Source organism: Cherax quadricarinatus, chromosome 1, assembly GCF_038502225.1.
Source record: "Cherax quadricarinatus isolate ZL_2023a chromosome 1, ASM3850222v1, whole genome shotgun sequence".
NCBI classification, from domain to species: domain Eukaryota; kingdom Metazoa; phylum Arthropoda; class Malacostraca; order Decapoda; family Parastacidae; genus Cherax; species Cherax quadricarinatus.
In genome coordinates, this window is record NC_091292.1 from 48,205,820 (window position 1) to 48,224,374 (window position 18,555).

An 18,555-nucleotide genomic window follows, 5' to 3' on the forward strand; every position below is an offset into this window, starting at 1 on the left:
CAACGGACTCCAGCAGGTTATCCACCAAGATTAGCTGGACAAGATCCCCAAAGTTAGAGACACCACTCGCCTTGTACCAGTTGGTAAAGGCTTTGGTCTGTTGTCTTATAAAGTCAACTTAAGACTGACCCAGCTGCCGTTTGCTTATTTTGAATTCCTTCCTGTACTTGGCAGGAATGCATTGATAAGCCCTAAAGACAGTGATTTTCATCACTCGATAGTTGCCAAACTGGTCATCATCTAACACAGAGGTAAACTCCTGTGACTTACCAATTAACGCTGTACGCACCAATGCTGCCCAGTGTACCTCAAGCCACCGTAAAGCTCGAGCCTGGTTTTCAAAAGCCTCGAAAAATTGTTCAGGTTCCGCTTCAACAAAACGAGGAACAAGCGGTACTGCCCTTCGCAAACTGAAGTCATCTAAATTCTGTTTGAATTGATTCCTCTCCTTCTCTCAATCGAACTCCTCCCTAGTAAATGCTCGCTGCTCTCTAGTTTGTTCAAGACTGAGTGTGGCTAACTCAAGCGCCAATGAAGCGGACTCATCTTTAAACAAACTCGACACACCTGCTGCTTCACGAGACTGCTGGATTTGCCTAGGTGTTGTGTGTCTCCCATTATTCTGCCGGAACCTAAGCCGACATCTGTGATTAATAGCTCTTATGGCTAGGGATACGTCAATCTAGTGCATCATATCTGCTTCTGCTTTCAGCTTTGTACGAATAATAACACGGAGCTGCACCGCAGTAAGAGTGTTTTGATATTCAGTACTAATAGAGTGAGCAATTCGTCAACAACGCTGTAGAGAAAACTTGGGTTGGTTTAGTAGAGTGAATTCAGGCACCAATCGCCTGACTTGTATAGGTGGCATTAACCTCAACGTAACACGCTGTTTGCAATACACGCTCAACCAGCTATGCACAGTACGACTGCAGAATCTTTACGCAGGATAGCAAGGCTGACAGTAGCAAAGCCGAGTGCAGAATACACACACAATAAAAGGCTGACACGCAATAGTAAAGCTAACTGCAGAATACACACACAATAGCAAGGCTGACACGTAATAGAAAAGGCTACCGCACAATACACACACAATAGCAAGGCTGACAATAGCGAAGCGAATGTAAAGTTGACATGCAAAATCGGAAGCTTTGGCAAAGCTGACGCAATGCCAGATAGCAAGCTATCTAAATGGTAAAGATTAGCTCCTGCTCCAGTTTCTACTCTAAGCTCAGCTCCTGCTCTAAGTCCAGCTCCAGCTCCTGGACAGGTTTCCCTTATTACAACCCAGGTAATCAAGATCTGGGTGTAGCTGTGAGAGATTGTGTTCTGAAATTTTCCCTTTTGTCTCATACTGAGGGCAGGTGTGAGTGTGCTATTAAGTATTCCCCTGTAGGTCTTTGTTTACAGCTGTAAGGGATTGTGATTTCAGTTATGTATCCCCCCACAGTTCTCTGGGTGTCGAGAAGTGAAATTTACTGCGCAGGAGATGAAGGTGATCGACTGTAACGTGTATAGTCTCAAGGCTTCCGTCATCGTCACAGAGGAGGGAACTGATGTAGAGATGAAACGTGAGGCTTCAGTTTCCATCACTCGCAATGCTGTCTCTTTCAAAACTATCTACGCAGACGAGTACATGAAGCCAAACCTTCCCTACACCCTCAAGGTTAGTGAAATCTTGGATATATTCAGTGTTGAAAAAAGTGAGATTGGTAAACGGTATAAACAGGAAAATAATCAAGGAATGTGTACTTGAAAATTGTAATCAATCACAGTAATAAATCAACATTAACAGGAAGACAAATAATATTAGTAACAACTTTTCACGGAAACTTTTTTTTTCTCCCAAAATGAGAATCTCGCAACATTATGAATGTAGCAGTTGAGGCAAACCTTAATTATTATATGAACTATGAAGTTCACAGCGAATCTCATTTTAGCGACCTTAAGTCACTGTTTATCTCACACACAGGAGACTGCCGTCAATGGACTGTCTCATATAAGCAGGTTTACTAAAGGCTAAGAATACATCTAGATGTATTCAGAACGACATCATACAAGACAATTAGCAAGCAAAAGCATGAAACAGCATTCTGCAAGGCCCAGTAATTATAAAAAATAAAACATTTTTTAAATAGGATATATTAATCAAGGTTTGAAAATGATCTGCAAAAGTAAATCGTGATTAATAAGTTCTTTAGATGAGAAACTTAATAAATCATCAATTGGAACAGTTTCATATAAATTATCTAAATGGCTTGTCGACATATTGAGCCCTATTGTTGGGAAAATTTATAACTTTGATGTTAAAAACAACTTAGATTTAGTTGATAAATTAAGCTCCTTGACTGACTTAAATGATTTTAACATAATGTTACTTCCTTGTTTACGAAAGTTCCAGTTGATGATTAAGTTTCTTATCTGAAGAACTTATTAATCACGATTTACCATTGCCAGTTCCTACTATCATTAAACATTTTAAACTTTGCATTGTTGATGCAAAATTTGTATTTAATGATAAGTTTTATACTCAGAAGTTTGGTATGGCAATGGGAAATCCTCTTTCACCTGTTCTTATTAACCTATACATAGAGCTAAGTGGTTCAGATATGTTGATATTTTTTTGTATTATGCCTAAGAATGTAGATATAAACCATTTCCTTGTTAAATTAAATAGCTTAGCCCATTCTATAAACGTTATTGTTGAGTTCGAAGCAAATAACTCATTGCCTTTTCTAGATGTTTTAATTATTAAGGGTAACAATGACTTTAAATTTAAAGTTTACAGAAAACGTACAAATAACTGTTCCTATATACACTATTTTTTCACATCAAGATAGAGTTAAACTGTTGGTTTTCTCATCAGTGTTTTTGAGAGTGTTACGTATTTGTTGTCCAGAGTTCATAAATGAAGAAATATCAAAAATTTATGAAATAGCTAGTGATCTGAAATACCCAAGAAACGTAATTGATAAATCTTGTAAAATTGCTAAAAATACTTTTACCAATTCATAAAAGGGACAACCAACCTAATTCAAATAAAAATATGTTGGTTCTCACCATGAAAACTTGGCTGATATGCCATCTCCTCTTAAGATTTTTAATATCATAGTTGTATTTAAAAATCTTGATACAGTAAAAAAATAACTTGACAAAGAATTCCTTGTAAAATTTGCGATGAAGTTTATTACAGTCAAACTAATAAAAGTCTTGAACTAAGATTAAAACATCATAAATATACCATTAGAACTGGAAAAGATTCTAATGCTCTATTTATTCATGCGAGAGATTTTAACCATCCAATTGATATTTCAAAAGGTTGAAAAAGTTACCTGGAGGTTATTTCGGGAGGTTATTCCGGGGATCAACGCCCCCGCGGCCCGGTCGACAGGAATATAATTGAATCATGTTTTATAAAAAGGAGTTTTGAAAATATTAATATTTCCTTAGGATTATATAAATTGGATTCATTTATAATAAAATTTGGGGTGAATTTAATGATACATTAAACAAGTAATAAATTTTAATTCTTTGGTAGAGTATTATGTGTGTTTCACAGAGTCGGGTGTTGTCACGCATGTGTGAGGTGTTGCTTTGTTGTGGGATGTGATGGTGAGCTGTAGTCTTGACCATTTATATGCCTTCCTTTGATGAATTGTTATATAGTTCATAGTCACTAGTGAAATGATTACCGAACAGATAGACCTACTGAAGCAAAATAAATCCCCGGGTCCCGATGAACTTTTTCCATGGGTTTTTAAAGAGTGCAAAATGGAACGTTGTGAACCACTGACAAATATTTTTAATATTTCTCTTCAAACAGGTGTAGTGTCTGATATGTGGAAGATGGCTAATGCAATTTCTATTTTTAAAGCAGGGGACAAGTCGTTACCTTCAAATTACTGCCCAATAAGCCTGACCTAAATTGAAGGAAAATTACTAGTCAATTATAGTTGATATTATAAAAGGCCATCTGGATAAGCATAGCTTGATTAATGATACTCAGCATGGATTCATGAAGGGCCTTTCCTACCTTACTAATTTATTAACCTTCTTCAGTAAAGTTTCTGAGGTCGTTGATCATAATAAAGAATTCGATATTGTTTATTTAGATTTTAGTAAGGCTTTCGATAGAGTACTGCACCAGAGACTGTTAAAGAAAGTGGCAGCTCATGGCACTGGGGCAAAAAGTGCTGTCATGGATTGAGTCATGGTTCTAATAGGAAGCAGAGAGTATGCTCCAATGGGGGTTAAATCAGAGTGGGGATCTGTAACAAGTGGCATTCCACAAGGATCAGTCTTAGGCCTGTTGTTTATAATATATATCAATTACCTTTATGATATGACCTTAGTGATATGAGCAAATTCGCCTACGACACAAAGACAGGTAGGATAATTGATTCAAATGTAGATGTAGCTGGTGGCCCGGTGGTCTGGTGGCTAAAGCTCCCGCTTCACACACGGAGGGCCCGGGTTCGATTCCCGGCGGGTGGAAATTCCGACACGTTTCCTTACACCTATTGTCCTGTTCACCTAGCAGCAAATAGGTACCTGGGTGTTAGTCGACTGGTGTGGGTCGCATCCTGGGGGACAAGATTAAGGACCCCAATGGAAATAAGTTAGACAGTCCTCGATGACGCACTGACTTTCTTGGGTTATCCTGGGTGGCTAACCCTCCGGGGTTAAAAATCCGAACGAAATCTTATCTTATCTTAAATCTTATGTCACGGAACTTCAGGAGGATTTAGACAAACTCAATTCTTGCTCATAAAAGCGGCAGATGCAGTTCAGTGTAGATAAATGCAAGGTTCTGAAGCTTGGAAGTGTCCATAACCCTAGTACTTATCAGTTAAATAGCGTAGAACTTAGCCATAAAGACTCCGAAAAGGACTTGGGGGTTATGGTAAGCAGCAACCTTAAGCCTAGACAATGCCTAAGCGTATTTAATAAGACAAATAGATTATTGGGATTTATATCAAGAAGTGTGAGCAACAGAAGTCCAGATGTCATAATACAGCTTTATACATTAGTTAGGCCTCACCTAGATTACGCAGCTCAGTTCTGGTCTCCATATTACAGAATTCAATAGAAAACATTCATTGTAGAACGACTGAATTAATACATAACATTAGAAATCTTCTGTACGAAGAACGATTGAAGACTCTTAAACTACATTCACCTGTAAGACGAAGAATGAGGGAAGACATGGTCGAAGTGTATAAGTGCAAGATGGATATTAACAAAGTGGATATAAATAAGACCTTGAGGATATCTTCACAAGAGAGAATCAAATTATATAAGTTTAGATTTCGAAAGGATATAAGAAAGTATTGGTTTGGAAATAGGGTACTTGATAAGTGGAGCAGTGTGCCGAGTAGGGTTATTGAGGTTAAAACCTTGGATAGTTTCAAATTTAGGTTGGATAAATACACGAGTGAGAAGGGTTGGATTTAAATAGGACTTGCATAATGAGTAAATAGAATCATCAAAATTATTTCTTGGGTAGCATTGAAAACGGAGTTGAGCAAATATTTTGTTAGTGGGAAGGATTGTAAAGGACCTGCCTAGTATGGGCCAAAAGGTCTCCTGCAGTGTTCCTCTTTTATGTTCTTATATGAGAAGTTGCAAAAGTACTTGGAATTTCATTATTCTTTCAAAGTGGTTGTTTTGCATATTTTTATATCATCTGTTTACTGTGATGTTATTGCACACACACTATATATTTTATATATATATATATATATATATATATATATATATATATATATATATATATATATATATGAGAGAGAGAGAGGTTTTTGCAAAGTAGAAGTGATGATTAATAAGTTGAGAGAAAGCACAGAGAACGAAAGGAATGTTATAAATAGGAGAGGAGTTAATAAACGGAGAGTTAGAAGTATCGTGAAGATGGAGGGAATAATTTGAGGACTTGTTATTTAATGTTGATGAAGATAGGGAAGCTGTGACTTCGTGTATAGGGCAAGGAAGAATAACATCTTGTAGGATTGAGGAAGAACCAGTTATGAATGTGGGGGAAGTGCGTAGAATGCAAGGGGTAAAGCAGCTGGGATTGATGAGAAAAATCCCAATGTTAAAAGCAGGTTGTGAAGGCTTACTCAGCCCTGTAAGATCTTATAAAATTTTGTATTAACAAGGCTGGCTCCTCGTTACGATACCTAATAGGAAAAATAACACTAACAAACAAATAAACACTATTGTAAGAATTTATGAGGAAAAAAATGTAAAAAAATTAAACTTGAGAGTTAATCCTATTTGAAAGAAAAATGAAAATTAAAAATAACTGAATCAAATGCTAATTTGTACAGATGTAACTGTAGAAGATCATGTCGATGTTGACGCAGCGCGTTTCAGAAACTCTACCGTTGTTGAAGATAATGGGGGTGGGGGAGGGGTCACAGCTGGTACATGACAATCTAACGACAATTTAGCCACACTATGTCGACCCTTGAATGATCCGTCAAGATGATGCAAATGCAGGTCTGTCACCACTGAAGAAATGAGGGGTAGCTACCTGGGTTTAGCTACAATAAGGTAAGTAGATCGTGGGTGACGTCTCGTAGCCGAGTTTGGTCCAACTCCGTCAGAAATATTCTGCAGTAGCCAAATGACCCTAGATGGCAGTCAAAGCTAGAAAGAGACAAAAGTTACCCACCCCTTGATAAACCACTCTCCATAAGTGTATGGTATTTAAAAGAAATGGTGAGGGTTTAAATAAATGATTTCAACGTGAAAGTTGGGGCAGGATGAACTAAATCGCAAAATTAAATAAAAGTAAAGCTCCTTTTAAACAATATATAAATTAAGGCAGGAGCAGAGGGAAATACAACAGTGTTTGGAGCTGCTAATCAAGTGATTATCCATTTGGTCGGAGTCCCACACGTCACCTTTCAGTGTGGGGAAAAATGAGGGGGGATAGAGGGAGCTAGACACTAACGCTACCTTAACAAGCAGACTGCCAAACAAACTATCGTCACCATATATTCGCTCGCTACTCCTATCTGTTGAACTGTTCCCTCACACAGGTGGGGATATAGTTTTGGAGTGGTTAGTGTTTTTATTTAATAAATATATGAAAGAGGGTAAGGTATCTAGGGAGTGTCAATAAGAATTCATAATTCCTTTCTATAAAGGCAAAGGGGACAAAAGAGAGTGTAAAAATTATAGGGGAATAAGTCTGTTGAGTATACCTGGTAAAGTGTAAGGTAGAGGTATAATTGAAAGAATTAAGATTAAGACGAAGAGCAGGACTGCAGGTGAACAAGGAGGCTTTAGTGAAGGTAGAGAGTGTATAGACCAAGTGTTTACAGTGAAACATTTAGGTGAACAGTATTTAGATAAAGGTAAGGAGGTATTTGTGGCATTTATGGATTTAGAAAAGGCATATGATAGGGTGGATAGGGGGACAATGTGGCAGAGGTTGCAAATGTATGGCTTTTTTATATTTTATTTAAAAACTTTATATACAAGATACATGCATATGGCAAAACGCAAAACCTGACAAAATGTGAATGGTGACCTATACCAGCTCTTCCTACCTCTCTATACATTGTCCATACCCTTACAAATCACTTCCTATAATCCTACCACCAGTATGCTGATCCCATCACAGCCTGAAAATCACATGCATCGGCCCAACATAGATAATACCAATCCCTCACTATACATGATACATAAGTTTGTCATACACAACATGAAAAACAAGTGTATACTCTGTCACCCTCCCCCCTCCCGGCTATATCCACCGCCAGGCCATCCCCCCTCCGTTTAACATGCCTAAAGCCATAAGATACATTGAACTTTTCCAATATACGTATTGTCAACAAAACCCTAAGCTCTAATGAAAACATTCATGATTTTATATACATTGGGAATCAAAACGTACCGTTGTTGCTGTCCCATTCAGCATTATCTGAACACGTCGAATATTATACATAGTTACAAAAGGCGTACTTCCATATCTGAAACACCTTATTATTATTTCAGAAGGCACACGTGCCTCCGCTACCCATCAGAGACCGTGACATAAATTTACGAAATTAATAATACCAACCTACCTAAAACTTTTCTCTGGCATCGCTACACCGTACGTTTCTGCCCACCACATGGTGAACCAAACATTGCATGGGAAATTCTCAACCTGCTCACTACTAACGTACATACATTCGTCCCTCACCGCAGAACATGCACCTGAACACTCCCACACAAAGAACTTATAAACTGTCCTTTAGTGCGCGCAGGCACTGGGAGCTCTAGAATATGGTAAAAACCCACACACAAGCCTCAATTCCCTAGCACTCCTATTAAACTTCACCCACTCATCCCATTTCACGCACCCATTTTCACAAACACATCTCACTCCCACACACTCAAAAACACACAATTCACCACCCATCTCCCCTCTTCATTTGGCAAGCCCATTTGTTTCCCCCCTTAAAGCTCTTCACTACATCTAAACCCACACCCCCCTCCTTGACCTCCTCACAACCCAAGCAACTCCCCAACAGTGAAAGCTCCTTCCCATCTCCTCCCATACACCTCCCATACACCTCCCATACACCTCCCAATTCCTACGCATCGTGCTACAAAAAGTCGCCGCTAAAACCCGTTTTCTCACCTCCCAATTACTTTTCCCATGCATACCCCACTATATATATACACGAAATCCACCATTATATATGCTACTCCCCTGTCCACATTCTCCCCCACCCCCCATGTCAAGACTAAGTGCATGCAGCACCGACACCCCGGTTCCTCCTATCCTCCCAACCACTTTCCCCATCCATTCCCTCAAGCCACCCAAAAATTCACAAAAATACACCACATGGTATGCTGTTTCCAGTCCCCCACAACCCACACCAACCCTCCTCTGATACTCATCTATTTCTGAGAATCGATCCTGACAGCAGAATCCTATGCAAAATCTTGAACATGACCTCCCTCGCCCTGGGCCGTAGCCTTAGTTTACTGAAGCGACTCCATATTGTCTCCTATGCATACATCGGGAACAGCCCCTCTACTGGGGCCACCTCCTTAGCTACCAACGTTCGATATAAATCAACCACCTTCAATTTCTCTGGCTCACGCACCCACACTAGTCCCCTCAACACTCTCTCACGTTCCCTCCATTCCCCACCCCCATACATCCCTTTCAATGTGTCATTCAACCTCTGCATGTGTCCTCTCACTCTACCCCCACAGCCTTTTCAACTCCCACCTGATAAAAACACATTTCCCCCACCTCAGCAGGTCCAACAAACTTAAACTACCCCTCCTTACCCCTCACTCCCCACCCCTTATGGTCCTCTCATACAAAATGCCACATATTAACAACTGACGTTCCTGCCTCCTCACCACTCCAAAATCCCATGCGACTCTATTACTCCACACTCCCAGCCCCATGATCGTTGTTTTCTCAGCATTTACCCTCATACCTGTCGCCCCTCCAAACATACGGACCACCTCCCCCAGCTCACTCAGCCAAGGTTCCTCCTGTACCAGAAGTGTCGTGTCATCAACATACCTTACCACTTTATGCCTGGTCAAACCTTCCCTCGATCTTCCCCCCCCCCACACACCCTTTCCTCTACCAACCTATAGAATGGATCTTGCACACAAGCAAATAACAGTTGCGATAGCAGGCACCCCAACCGCAAAACCTGATTCATGTTCACCATGACCTCCACACGTTCATTAAGCTGAATTCTCGCCTTCACCCCCTTATACAACATTTCGACCCCCACCACAATCTTATCCCCAAAACCTTCTTAGGGAAGGATCCTTCTTAAAATCTGTTCCACATGATTGTCAGCTCCCTGCAAATCCCCCACTACTTGCATCTCTTCCCAACCCTCAACAAACCCCTTAAGTATCCCATGCCCCAGCACTATCGATCTTCCCGGTAAACCAGATTGACCTTCTGACACTACCCTTCCCAGAACACATTTTAACCTGTTCCCTAAAACCTTTACGAATAATTTGTAGTCCACACACAGAGATATCGCCCTATAATCCCACAGGGTACTCTGCACCTTCCCCTTAGACACAAGCACCACAACTGTTGTACTTTGCATCTCCCCCAACTCGCCTCCGTCTTTCATCTGATTAAACAACCTCACCAAAAAACCCCTCAACAGATCCCAATTTTGCATGTAAAATTCACATGGTAAATCATCAGTACCTGGTGCTTTGTCCCTGCTCATGTCTACAAGCCCCCCTCCATATCTCTGCCTCTTCATAGGTTCCACCCAGCACTTACCTATCCTTCCTCCCCAATGTTACTGGCACAACTCCACACACACCTTCGAGATCCACCCTTCCCACCTCTCTGCTTCCACAATACTGCCTGTACCACTTATTAGCAAGCATACTCATGCCCTCCATCATTTTCAACACCTGCCTCTCCCTGAAACCCCTCACCCTCGAGTGAACTACCAATCCCAATATCGTGGTCACCATTCTCCTCTGCTGTTGTCCCCTCAGCACACATGCTGAAGGCTTGCCACCCTAAAGGACTTCCTCCACACCTGCCTGCACCCTCAACACGCGAAAAACGCTCCTCCTGCACCACCTGTAATCTCACCTTCAGTTCTTCCATTGCCTCTGTCTGGAAAGCCCCTCCGTCCACCACTCCTTGCTCTTGATAACACCCAACCTACTTTCCAAATAATTGGTAGCCCGTGCTGTAATTGATTTATACCTTTCCCCTCGCCCACATAAAACCAACAAATCAGCTCTTTAGCCACACTATCTCACCAACATACGACATTTTCCACCCCCTTTGCCTCCGTACTAAGCTCCTTCCACAATGAGGCAAACCCTCCTTCACATCCTTGTCCTCAAGGATGCATGTATTTAATTTCCAGTAGCTCCCAAATCTTTTTGCCAATGAATTCCATGCCACCCCCACCACCACCGCTCTATGATCTGAATATATCACGTCAATTGTACTTCTCTGTATCATGTTCAAATTAAATAAATAAATAAATAAACAAATGCTGATTGTACAGCAATGCAAGCAACCATACGACACGTTTTTGTATTACTCATTTGTGCTTAATTGTTATCTGTTTACAATAATGTTTTACCACTGAATACTTCATTGCTTAGTTAATCTTAAGTTAATTTTAAGCCTGCCTGTAATGCTGTGCATTCAAGTGGCTTTGGCATGCTGCATTTAACTGTATTCTTTTGTATTTCTCTGTATCATGTTCAAATTAATAAATAAATAAATGGTTCGAAAAGACTTCACTCATACCCCTTGCATCATATATATCCTATCCCACCTTGCTGCATAATCCCCCATACGTAAGTATATTCCAATTCACCTGTCCCATCCCAAAATGCACCCCTCAAACCCTATATCTTTACAAAAGTCACTCAACACGTTCAAGAAAAGTCCCGCCGCCTTTGGCATCACGTCAATCCTCCTAATTACACAGTTCCACTCTCCCCCAATCATTGCGACCAAGGGTAGCGATCTCAAGAAGTACACAAGCTCCTCCCTTACGAATGACGATTTAATCCTTACATTGCTCTCTGCAGGTGCGTAGACCCTGACAAAAGACATGCGTTCATTCAACCACCACCCACCCACCTCATAATTCTACCCTCACCCACCCTGGTACCTTTGCAAAACAAAAGGACTTGCCTCACGAATTAAAACATGTACGCCCCCTTTTAGGCATACCGACAACATCACAAAAGCCCCATATCCATTCACTTCCAGCACATTTCCAACCTTCAAATTATGCTCTTGTACAAAAGCCACATCCACCCTTTAATGATACAGCATACCTCTCAACCATTCACTCTGCACCTAAACTATTAACATTGCACCTAAACTATTAACATTGTCATACACCTTAGGCCTGCTTACAGTTTCCACCCACGCCTCCCCACTTCATTTTTCAACTGTCCCATAGCCTCTGACACACTGTCCTTGGCATTTCCACCCCCTCCCCCTGCACCCCTAACCACTTATTGGTACTTCTTCTCCTTACCTCTGCACACCCCCTCAACCCCCGTCTTTTTTCCAGGTCATTGTGCCGGTGTTAGGACATCATCTGAGTCGGACATGACCGCTACCCTATTCCTTGACACTACCTCCTCCTCCATACTTGTCTCCTGACCCTCCTCACAGTGCACCTCCACCTCTACCACCTGTTGCCCCCCCCTTCAATACTAGGCATTTCCAATACTCCATGCCTTCCTCCATCCCTGTGCTCCCCTTCCACATGCCCTGTCACCTGGCCATCCATCTGGTTGTCAAGCAAGGTCTCCCCCGATTTAGGAAAAATTTCCCTCAAAACCGTCTCCAGCACCGCATCAATTTCCACCTCACTTGTTGCTTCCTCTGCTGCTTGAGCGATGCCCATGTCAGACACACCCAACTGTTCAACAGATACCTCGGTCTCCACCACACTCTGCTGCTCCTCCACTTCCTCACTCCACAACCGACCACACCTACGTCCATCCTGACGGTCCTGATCATGACCACAGACCCCAGGAGCAAGCCATCACCTCATGACATTCCCTGGTCCACTCTCCGCCTCCCACATTCAGCCCCCATGTGATCGTAAACATCACACAACCTAAACGTTCTGTGATGACCAGCGTATGTTAGGAGAATTTGTGTTCTGAAGTTCTCCAAGAACACATACGACGGTATTGGTTGTCGTAGGGTCATCTTCAGGCTAAACGTGCCTTCCGGAAAACCCTTGTACGCCCCTGCCGTCCACTTGCCTTGTTGGGCTACGTGTATGGTGCCATATTTTCAAACGTACCTCACAGGTCAACTTCATTCGCCTCATAAGGCACATTACGTAGCTTCACCCATGTATATTGATGCAATACATCAAGCATCCTCAACTGGATCTCGTCATTAACATCAATGCTGACGTCTTGATAATGGTCGAATAGGTCCTCATATACCTGGGAATACAGCAGTTTCACGAACATCCTGTAATTACCGTTCAGGGCGACACCGTAAAGGTGTCAATCTCATATATGTCGCGTATGATCAACGGCAACAACACCAGCGCGTTATCTTGAGTAATAGCTCCTCCACTGTGTTGTTTCTTGAGGCGGGACAACGTGTCTTGGGGTCAAACCCTGGCTTGTCGCAGTTTGGTAAATGATTATATATATATATATATATATATATATATATATATATATATATATATATATATATCGTTATCATATCTCTATTCCTCTGGTTCTCCACGGTGAGTTCCGTTAACCTCTTGCCACAGAAAATAATCTATTGTTCTGGCAATAGTTGTGTTGCAAACCACTGCACTTTCTCTAATTTCTTGATGTGCTTGAACTGATGTGGTATCCATACTGGTGCTGCGTACTCCAATATGGGCCTGGTGTACACAGTTTTCAGTGTCGTGAACGACTCAATACTTAGATGCTGAAATGTTATTCTTAAGTTATTTGATTGATGTATGCCTCAGGGGACATGTCCGGTATAATACTCATCCCAGATTTATTCTCCTTGAGTGAGATTTGCAGCTTGTACTCCATCTGTGGTTTTCTTTATCCTCCCCCAAAGCTTCATAAAATGCATTTGGTAGGGTTAAACTTTTGGAACCATTAATCAGACTCGGCCTGCAGTCTGTCCAGATCCCTTTGTATCCTTTCCTAATTCACGTCTGCCTGTTTTCTCCTCATTAATTTCATGTCGTTTGCGAACATGGACACCTCTGTCTCTATCCATTCTGTTATGAAAAAACACCGGCATTAGGAATGACCCTTCTGGATTCCCACTCGACACAGGCACCCATTCCGACACCTCGTACTAACCATCACTCGCTGTTTCCTTCCTGTCAGGTATTCTCTGATGCATTGCAGTGCTTTTTCTGTTATTCCTGTTTGCTCCTCTAGCTATTGAACCAATCTTTTGTGAGGTACTGTATCAAAAGCCTTTTCAAAGACCAAGAAAATGCAATCTGTGCAACCTTGTCTCTCTTGTCTTACATCTCTTACCTTGTCAAAGAACTCCAGTATGTTCGTGACACATGATTTTCCATACCTTAAGCTGTGCTGGTTGTCATGTATATGCTCACTACTTTCCAGCTGGTTGTCATGTATATGCTCACTACTTTCAAGGTGCTCCACCATGACTTTACATACTATACATGTCAGTGACACTGGTCTGTAGTTTAATGCTCCTATCTTTCTCCTTACACACTGTCTTCCACACCTCTCGGAGTTGCGCTGTTTCAGAAGATTTATTGAGGTTTATTACTAGTAGCACACACAGTGGCTCTACTTCCTCTGTAAGGACTCATGAAGAGATATTTTCTCGTCGCACGGCCTTCGAGGTATTTAACTCGCCTAGCAGTGTCTTCATCTCCTCTGCGGTTTTATATATTGTGTTTAACACATGCTAGTACCAGGACTCCTGTGCCTCAGGTTGTTGTGAGCCTTTCTGTTTCCTCTGAGAATATCTCCCTCAGTCTCGTGATGAGCTCTTCACAATTAGGTGAGTGTGTACTCACCTAATTGTGGTTGCAGGGGTCGAGACTCAGCTCCTGGCCCCGCCTCTTCACTGACCGCTACTGGGTCCTCCCTCTCCCTGCTCCATGAGCTTTATCATACCTCGTCTTAAACTATGTATGGTTACTGCCTCCACTACATCGCTTGACAGACTGTTCCACTTCCAAACAACTCTGTTCCTGAAGAAATATTTCCTAACATCCCTTTGGCTCATCTGAGTCTTCAGCTCCCAATTGTGACCCCTTGTTTCTGAGTCCCATCTCGGGAACATCCTGTCTCTGTCCACCTTGTCTATTTCACGCAGTATTTTGTATGTCGTTATCATGTCACCCCTGACCCGCCTGTTGTCCAGTGTCGTCAGACCGATTTCCCTTAACCTTTCTTTGTAAGATATTCCCCTTAGCACTGGAACAAGCCTTCTTGCAAACCTTTGCACTTTCTCTAATTTCTTGACGTGTTTGACCAGGTATCGGTTCCAAACTGGTGCTGCATTCTCCAGTATGGGCCTGACGTACACAGTTTATAGAGTCTTGAACGATTCCTTTCTGAGGTACAGGAATGCTATTCTCAGGTTTGCCAGATGCTCACATGCTGCAGCAGTTATCCGGCTGTGTGCTTCTGGCAACGTACTCGGTATTATGGTCACCCCTAGATCATTTTCCTTGAGTGAGGTTTCCAGTCTTTGGCCGCCTAGCCTATACTCTGTCTGCGATCTTCTTTGCCCTTCTCTGATCATCATGGCTTTGCATTTGGTGGGGTTAAATTCAAGAAGCCAGTTGCTGGACCACGTGTCCAGCCTGTCCAGGTCTCTTTGTAGACCTGTCTGGTCCGCATCTCATTTAATTCTCCTCATTAACTTCACATCATCTGGAAACAGGGACTCATCTGAGTCTATCCCTTCCGTCATGTCATTCACATATACCAAGAATAGCACTGGTCCCCGGAGTGATCTCTGAGGGACCCCGTTCATCACAGGCTCCCACTGTGATACCTCATCACGGACCATGACTCGCTGTTGCCTCCCTGTTAGGTATTCTCTGATCCATTTCAGTGCCCTTCCTGTTATACGTGCCTGATTCTCTAGCTTCTGTACTAATCTCTTGAGAGGAACTGTGTCGAAGGCCTTCTTGCAAACAACCCACCCCTCCCTCTCATGTCTTACTTCAGTTACCTTGTCATAAAACTTTAGTAGGTTTGTAACACAGGATTTGCCTTTCATGAGTTCTTGTTCTGTTCCAGGTGCTCCACCACTCTCCTCCTGAGAATCTTCTCCATGACTTTGCATACTATACACGTCAGTGACACTGGTCTATAGTTTAGTGCTTCATTTCTGTCTCCTTTCTTAAAGATGGGGACTTAATTTTCCATCTTCCATACCTCAGGTAGTTGCCCAGTTTCAAGGGATGTGTTGAAGATTGTGATCAGCGTCACACAGTGTCTCTGCTCCCTGTCTTAGGACCCACGGAGAGATGTCCGGTCCAACCGCCTTTGAAGTATCAAAGTCACTTAGGAGCTTCTTTACCTCCTCCTGGGTTGTGTGTATTTCATCCAACACTTGTTGGTATATTCCTTGTTGGTGTACCCCATTGTTTTGTCTTTCCAGTGTCCCTTTAGCTTCCACTGTAAATACTTCCCTGCATTCTTTCCTCAGCCTGATTACCTGGTCCTTGACTATTGTCTTTCTCCTGATGTGGCTGTAAAGCAGTTTCGGGTCAAACTTGCCTTTCGATGCTGTGTCGTTTTCGTAATGCCGCTGGGCCTCCCTCCTTATCTGTGCATACTCGTTTCTGGCTCGCCGACTAATCTCTCTATTTTCCTAGGTCCTTTGCCTTCTGTACTTTTTCCATTCTCTAGCACACTTAGTTTTTGCCTCCCTACACCTTCGGGTAAACCAAGGGCTCGTTCTGGTCTTCCCATTATTTCTGTTACCACTGGGAACAAACTTTTCCTCTGCCTCCTTTCATTTTATTGTTACGTACTCCATCATTTTGTTTACTGACTTTCCTACCAACTTTCTTTCCCACTGAACCTTCTACAGGAAGGTCCTCATACCTGTGTAGTCCCCCCCTTTATAGTTTGGCTTTTCCCTTTCTACTCCTTTTACCCTCTTCACTTGTAGCTCTAAAATGTATTCAAAGCTCAGAACCACGTGGTCACTAGCTCCAAGGGGCTTTTCATATGTGATGTCTCCAATGTCTGAGCTACTCAGGTTGAACACAAGGCCCAGTCTTGCTAGTTCATCCTCCCCACTCTCTCTGGTAGTGTCCCTAACATGATGACGCAGGAGGTTTTCCAGTACCACATCCATCATCTTAGCTTTCCATGTTTCAGGACCCCCGTGTGGCTCCAAGTTTTCCCAATCAATCTCCCTGTGGTTGAAGTCGTCCATAACCAGTAACTTCGCTATACTCGAGTGACCTCTTCTTCCCACCTCAGCTAGTGTGTCCACCATTGCTCTGTTGCACTGTTCATATTCCTCTCTTGGCCTCCTTGAGTTCTGTGGTGAGTTATAAATCACTGCAATGACTACCTTATGTTCCCCTGACTGAACTGTACCTACTATGTAATCCATTTCTCCAGTCTCGTGCATTCCTTCCATTTCTTGATATCTCCACCGGTTTTTAATGAGCAGTGCAACCCCTCCTTCCCCTCTGCTCCTTCTATCCTTCCTCAGGATCTGATATCCCAGTGGGAAGATTGCATCTGCTATTGTCCCAGTGAGTTTTGTTTCTGTGACTGCTATGATGTCTGGTTATATCTCCTTGATTTTTCATGCCACTCCTCACATTTGACTCACGAAATCGTAATGACACGATTGCAAACAAACCATACCCCGGCCGGGATTGAACCCGCGGTCAGAGAGTCTCAAAAGTCCAGCCCGTCGCGTTAGCCACTAGACCAGCTAGCCACAATAAGATTCGTCCAACTAGGTATATTTCTACACCCTAGGAAGGTTAGCACAGGCAGTGAAGGGACTTGAGCTAGAGTTCGTCACGGCCACGCTAGCTGGAGATTCGTCTGTAAAAACTTGCATTTGTGGTCACAGTGGTGTTTGTGCTAACCTTCCTATGGTGTAGAAATATACCTAGTTGGACGAATCTTATAATGGCTAGCTGGTCTAGTGGCTAACGCGACGGGCTGGACTTTTGAGACTCTCTGACCGCGGGTTCAATCCCGGCCGGGGTATGGTTTACTCCTCACATTTATTTGTTATTCCAGCCTTGTTCATGTACCAAACCTTCAACTTCTTTTCAATAGCTGTGATCTGGGGAGAATGGTGGGTTAGGGGGAGCAGGTGCCCTGGCTGGGGCCTATAGGAGGTTGCTCTGTGGGTGGGGGCTATGGTGTGGGGGGTGGGGGAAGAGGGCTTATGGGGGTTACAGTGGGAATAGGGGTTGTGGTTAGGGAGATGGGGATAGAGGGTACAGTATGTGGGTTGCTGTGGGATACTGTGGGGGTGGGGTTTGTGCTGAGGGGGATGGGGAGGGGGTACAGTGAGTGGGTTTTCTGTTAGGTTGTTTGATTGCTTTGGGATTGCCATGGTTGGGTTCCTTCTGTGGGTGGTACTGGAGGGGGTTGTGTTTGTTCTTTCACCTGGGCCTGATTTTCCCTGCTCACCTCCTTCCATGCCTCCCATTCCTCCTTGCGACATTGCATCCTCTCTTTCAGTATCATCCTTTCTTCTTGTGTTCTGTCTTGGTCGAGGTACACACTCCAGAACTTCAGTTTGTCCCTTTGGCGCACTTTCTCCTGCAGGATCCGGTTTCGAGCTGACTCTGCCTTGAAAATCACTTTGACTAGATGCTCTTTTCCTCTCACAAACCACCCAATTCTCCGAAAATTTCTCAGGTGAGTCATGTCCTCTCCTATTGCTTTCATGACGTTTTCAATCGTTTTTTTTCTCTTGTTTCCTTGCTTCGTAAGTTTCCCCATCCACTTCTTGGAGCCCATACACAAAAACTACCATCTCTCTTTCATCCTCCCACTGTACTTCCCTGAGCATCCACTGATATGAATTAGTTCCTG

At 42.7% G+C, this 18,555-nt stretch overlaps 1 protein-coding gene across 1 annotated transcript in view; it reads left to right on the forward strand.

Moving 5' to 3' along the window:
• LOC128687922 (pregnancy zone protein) overlaps positions 1–18,555 on the forward strand; it is a 245,182-nt gene that overhangs the window by 34,815 nt on the left and 191,812 nt on the right. Inside the window, exon 3 of the mRNA XM_070085814.1 lies at positions 1,451–1,666. Within this exon, the coding sequence (XP_069941915.1) occupies positions 1,451–1,666 (216 nt within the window). The remainder of the gene's footprint in view (positions 1–1,450; positions 1,667–18,555) is intronic.